This window comes from Carettochelys insculpta, chromosome 23, assembly GCF_033958435.1.
Source record: "Carettochelys insculpta isolate YL-2023 chromosome 23, ASM3395843v1, whole genome shotgun sequence".
In the NCBI taxonomy this organism is placed as follows: domain Eukaryota; kingdom Metazoa; phylum Chordata; order Testudines; family Carettochelyidae; genus Carettochelys; species Carettochelys insculpta.
Window position 1 is genome coordinate 10,932,559 of NC_134159.1, and position 6,000 is coordinate 10,938,558.

At 40.0% G+C, this 6,000-nt stretch overlaps 1 protein-coding gene across 10 annotated transcripts in view; it reads left to right on the plus strand.

Moving 5' to 3' along the window:
* Window positions 1–1,184, plus strand: part of FHAD1 (forkhead associated phosphopeptide binding domain 1) — an 82,712-nt gene extending 81,528 nt beyond the window's left edge. For all 10 annotated transcript variants that reach the window (XM_074975693.1, XM_074975692.1, XM_074975700.1 and 7 more), the window contains one exon: window positions 188–1,184. In XM_074975693.1, the coding sequence (XP_074831794.1) occupies window positions 188–286 (99 nt within the window). In that variant the 3' untranslated portion in view covers window positions 287–1,184. The remainder of the gene's footprint in view (window positions 1–187) is intronic.
* Window positions 1,185–6,000: the final 4,816 nt, after the last annotated feature.

Below are 6,000 nucleotides of genomic sequence, written 5' to 3' on the forward strand. Positions count from 1 at the left end.
TTTTATGGCTACTTGGTACATGTTGGAAATCTCCAGCAGCAAGTTATAGTTTGGCTTAAAACCGTATATATTGCCTAATAGTGATGTGACGAGCTTTTATGAGCATGAGAAAAATAGGAAAGTTCAGGTTTAAATTGCAATCCACAAGCTTTAAGATGTCTCAGTTTTTAATCTCTCTGTCTCACAGCCTGGACCCAAAACAAAATCATTCCCTGAAAAGCAGAAGACCACAGATCATTTGGTAGACACGTTTAAAAGGAGAGCGCGCAGTAATGCCATCTCATAGGCATTTCTCTTGCAAAATCCTGTGGCTGGAATTTGCCAACTAATGTAACCCTATTTGGGTTAGACCTGTTATTATATTGTTTTAATGAGAACCAATTTCACCAATACGTGAATTCTGCAGTATATATTACATTACATAAGACTTGTGTTTGCCTAAATATGTTGCATTATGTACCATAGTGTATTTTGCCATTACCAAAAATGTAATAAAAAAGGTAATTTTAATACAACTGGTATGGAAATTCAGAAGTGTAATTTTTAAATCTTTCTAAATATCCTTTTTAAAATAGTTTCAGACTCCTGAAGTCTGCTAAATTAAATTTTGTTACATTGTTGTAGCTCAGTTGGACCTAGACACCAGTGTTCCTTGTAACCTGTGTGCTTGGGCAGCCACCCAGAAGATGATACCAGCGCACCCACAGCCGCCAGCATGTGTTTGTGTTGATGGTGAACAGCTGCATATGCCTTGGTGCACATAACAAAATGTATCCTATCCATGAAACACTGCCTGGCACAATCCTGAATCCCGGTAGATCCCTAGTAGAGTTGCAGCAAGAAGTAGGTAAAGGAAAATGGACCACCAAGTTCTGGCTCTTAAATTCCAGCATGGCATAAATGTGACTGAATAGAACTGTTCTGAGTCTGTTATCTAATTACAACCCAGTGAAAGAACACCATTCATTGACTAGTGTGTTATTTAAATAAAACACCTGCATGGACCCTCTGGGAGCAACATTTGATAAGCAGCTTTAGGACCAACCCAAATTTCCATACTCCACTCAATACAGAAGAGGAAGGGCTCAGCTGTCTGTTAGTCAGATCAGAGGTATTATTACTACAGCATTCTTAAAGGCTGTTTTCCTTTGCAAAATCAGAGCAGGATGCTGGTTGTAGCTACTCCTCAAAATAATCTTTGAGCTCTGAGAAAGCTAAGCTTGCTAAGTAGTGAGGCAAATGTTAGCCTATTCACTGCTGGGTCAATGCCTAAACAAGTGGTTTTGGTAAATGCTGTCTCCAATCATTCTCACTTTGTTGTATGCTGAGCAGTTTGCACAGATCCTTTTAGCAACGTGTAATTTGGATTCTAGGTCATACAGATAAAATCTTATTATATTGCAAATTGTCTAACTTTGACACTAACTAACTGGCTCATTAGAGCTAAAAATGTCCTGCATGTGGACATGCTGTTTGAGTCTCACTGCTAACATTACGTATGGTACAATAGTCAGGAGCGAGTAGCTCTTTTCTAATGCAGGGTTTCTGGTTTCATTCATAATACACTGTGCAAGGTCTGTCTCTGTTTATGACTTGGCCTGTTTTTCCTACAAGCTGTGCAATGTGCTTCCATCTGTACGATGTCTTGAGTTTATTTTGGGACAGCACATGACCTCATATGCCCGTTTTATTTTACCATTTTGCCATGACACTGTCCATCTGTTCTGTTTGAACCTTTGCAGCAGTTCTTCCTTGAGGTTTTTTGGCATCATTATTTGCAGTCCTCACATATTGCCTTTCTTCTTACCCTATAACAGTGGTTCCCAACCTTTCATTAGTGCAGATCAACCAACTGCCCCTCCCAAACCATTCACAGACCCCCCCTTTCAAAGCCAGTTCTAATTCCTATGATCATTTTTATTTATCTTTTAGTTTTTCATGGACACCCAGGAGTCTGCCATCCCCAGGTTGGGAACCACTGCTGTATAACATGAGCTTATTTCTATAGCTTCAAAACCCTTGAATAATCTGAGTTTGCCTTTGGCTATCACTTCAGCATTGTCCCAAAGATTTGAAAACTCTCTGTCTTCATGTGATTAATGTGATTAATTTTCTGGGCAGCTACTAGTAAGGTAATCATTACCAAAAGACCATGTGCTCTGTTATTTCTATGCTTTTTTTTCCTTTCATATTCTTATCCATTGCTTTTCCCAGTTCAGTAGATGGAACTCTGCTACAAGTGGGTTACTTTCAAGTCATCTCAGAACCCTGAGCATAATTCTTTCAACCTGGAAAGGGTAGTCAACAATTCATGATTTATGAATAGTTCCCAACCCTTAATAGTCTAATGCAGAGTTTCTCAAAGTGTGGTCTGAGGCCCAGTATGGGTCCTTGGGAAAAAAATACCGGTCCCTAGAAAATACAGTAGAGTCTCAACATTTGTGAGTGTTCTGTGTTCAGAACCCTCACGAATGTTGATTTTCGCAAATATGCAGGTGGCGGGGGGCGGCTTAGAGCCCTGGGGAAGCGGTGGCTGCCAGCACTCTCTGCCCCAAAGCCCTGGAGATGCGGCAGCTGCTGGCACTCTCTGCTGGAGCCCCAGGAAGTGGCGGCTTCAAGCAGCTGCTCACAAATAATTGAATTTGGAAACATTAAGTTCATGAATGTGGGGACCTTACAGTGTACAAATTATCATGCACAATCCTATTAATTTGGTATTTCATATTTTTCCACATAATTAAGGTAATAACAATGTTAGGCACTTAATATAAATCTTGATATAAAATACTTATGTACTATTATTATTGTGAATAAATAATAAACAGGGAAAATGTATTCATGTTTCACTCTTTTTTATATGCATTTATATTTTTGGGCTGCAAAATAAGGTACCAAAAAAGAAAAACGGGTTTCAACTATATAACATTTGGGAAACCCTGGTCTAATTAAATGGTTCTCAAGCAAATACAATGTTTAACAACTTTTTTTTTGCACTATAGGTCTAATGTCCATATTTTGGTCAGTGTTGTATAAAAACAACAGGATGTCACTAATCATCAGCCCTTTGCCCAAGTATGTTTTCTAGAAGTTTCAAGCTATTGTGCAACATGGGGAAACTGTTTAGGTTATACCTATCCTGCAGAGTTCTGCTAAGACCAACAATCACTAGCTTTGCTGTTCATGCTCAGCATGTGATGCCAAAAGTCTAGTAACTTCCAGCAATCTGAGAAGTTGAGGAAACAAGCTGTGGTACTTAATGTGTTACTGCTTTTCTGAAATGGTTAAAGATACATAAATAAAGTAAATTTGGCCTAATTTTCAGCCGTACTGAGGAACTCCAGCTTTCTGTAGAAGTTAGTGGGAACCAGCATTCCCGCTAATTTTTTCCATCCATGGGCAGTATGAATTTTGTTATGTGCCCCAAGACATGTGTGGTTGTGCACCACCAATAGAAACCTATGCGGCCAACAGTAAATAGCTGTGGGCTCTCTGTGAATCAGCCGGGCACCCACCCAAGCACTCAGCTTACAGGGAACACTGGTGGGAACACACATGGTCTCATCCCCTTTGAAACGCAAAGCAACTATTTTTAAAAAGCATTTTTCCATAGGATCCCTAGTCTCAAGATTCAGTACACAGAGTCAAGGTGCTACAATAACCTTTTCCAGCAACCATATGTATTGAAATATCTACATCCTTGCGATTCACACTGGCACTGAGTCATTAGTCTAGTTCTATAGCTGGCAATGCTGCAACTGCTGCTGGAATGCTGTGTTAATTTTGGTGCCCATCATTCAAGAAGGCAGTAGATAAATTGAGCAAAGTTCAGAAAAGAGCCACAAGAAAGATAAAGAAAACATGCCTTAGGGTGTCACTCAAAGAGGTCAATCTACCTATCTGAACAAAGAGAAGACTAAGGGACGACGGCTGTAGTATCAACATGAAGAACAGATATTTAATGAGGGGCTCTTCAGTTCCAGGAGAGGAAGGTGTAACACAATCCAGTGGTTGGAAGTTGAAGCTGGACAAATTCAGACAGGACATAAGGGGTACATTTTTGAGAATGAGGGTCATTAATATAATTTATCGAGGGACATGATGCATTCTCCATCACTGATACCATTTACATTGAGTGGATGTTTTTCTAAAAAAAATGTTCTCGAGGGCTACATCTATACGGCAGTATTATTTCAAAATAATCCATTCCGGAAAAGCTTTTTGGAAATAGCTAATTTCAAAATAACACAGCTACACACATGCATGCATTTCGAAATCGCACCCAGCTATTTCAAAATACCATGTCCAGACACAGAGTGCCTATTTCAAAACAGTGCTATTGGACGCCATTATAACTTATTTCAAAATAGCACTATTCTTGTCTTAACAGCACCTGTTTTGAAATAGGTGTTATTCCTTTTGCTATGAAGTTTATGATGATCAAAATCACGTGCCTGCTCTTATGAATTTATTTAAAAATAGCATGTGCGTAGTATAGATGCTAGCAAAGTTATTTCAAAATCACAGCTGTTCTGTCAAAATAACTTTGCTGTGTGGCCATAGCCTAGGTGTTGTTTTAGGGAAGTGTGGTCTACAGAAGGACAGACTAGATGATCACAAGGTCCCTTCTGACTTTGAACTCTGTGGAACAAGTTCTCCTTTACAGCTTTGGCCTATTTATTTGTTCTGCTTCTTTCTTCGCCACTGTTGTGTACTTCTGAAAAGTTGCTCCACTGATGCCATTATAAACATTCTTTAGTAAATACTTCTCCAGGACATTTTTAACTGCTATTTTAACTAACTATCATTTTCATGTAGTATAGCCTGTTTTTATGTTTAGGTTTTTTTCTTGCTGCCAGGCCAATGAAAAGGACACAAAACAACCACACGTTTAACTGCTGTTCTCAGTTCTCTCCCACTCATTCAGGCGTCATGTTGAAACCAGGAGGATTTGACAGGAGACTGGCATTCAAAAATATCTGTTTCAATTCAGCCAGCCACCAGCTGAAAGCCTGATATTCTTAAAATAGGTGGCGACAAGCACAAATCATCCTTATCAAAACTATTGCCATTGCCTGCAAACTTAAGACTTGAACCAAAGAAGAATAATTTAAAGCAAACAAAAGAAGTGTCTTTAGCTTGTTGAACACTCACAGCAGTCATTAAGGGTTATGTAGTCCGTGGCATTCAGCTTGGTCTTCCTTTTTGCAGGCACAAATCTGAGCTCTAACTACCTGATTGCAGCTGCTCAAGGAATCTGTTCAGCATTTATATCATGGGTGCATATTATGTTAGGGCTTTGAAAATGTATCCCTGCATACAAGATCTCACAATGACCTGTTATGGGTCATATCATTTGTGGGAGTAAGCCCATTAGTGGCAATTTGTTAAAAGTGTCATTCAGGTGGAATGGAACTGAAGTGAAGCTTACAACCATTTTTAAAGTGTGTCAAAGCGCTGGAGACTACACATACATACCCCTCCATTGCTAAGATGTCATCTGAGCAACATCCTCCATCTTTTGTCCTGATGCTCAAATTATAAGCTCTTTGGATCAGGTGCTGGCTTTTTCCAGTCATTTGCCCAGTGGCTAGGAAATTTTTAAAAGACTACTCCAAAACAACGTCATGGCCATGTGGAGCTGGAGGAGCCCTTAAGAAGTCATGAAATTCAGCCCCTCTGCTGAGACAGGATGAAATAAACCTAAAACATCCCCGAAGTGTTTCTCCAACCTGTTCCTTAAAGTTTCCAGTGGTGGAGATGGAAATTCCACACATTCCCTTGAAAGCCCATTCCAGAGCTTAACTACCTTGCAGGGCAGGTGTATAGTAGGGGAGAACATCAACCTAAGATACATAACTTCAGCTATGAGAATAGCAGAGCTGGAGGCAACGTACCTTAGGTCAAATTTCCCGCCCCCTCCCCCATCCGCACAGTGGGAAGTTGACTGGTAGAATTCTCCCACCAACTTCCCTTGGTCCTTGCTACTGCGAGGAGTACCAG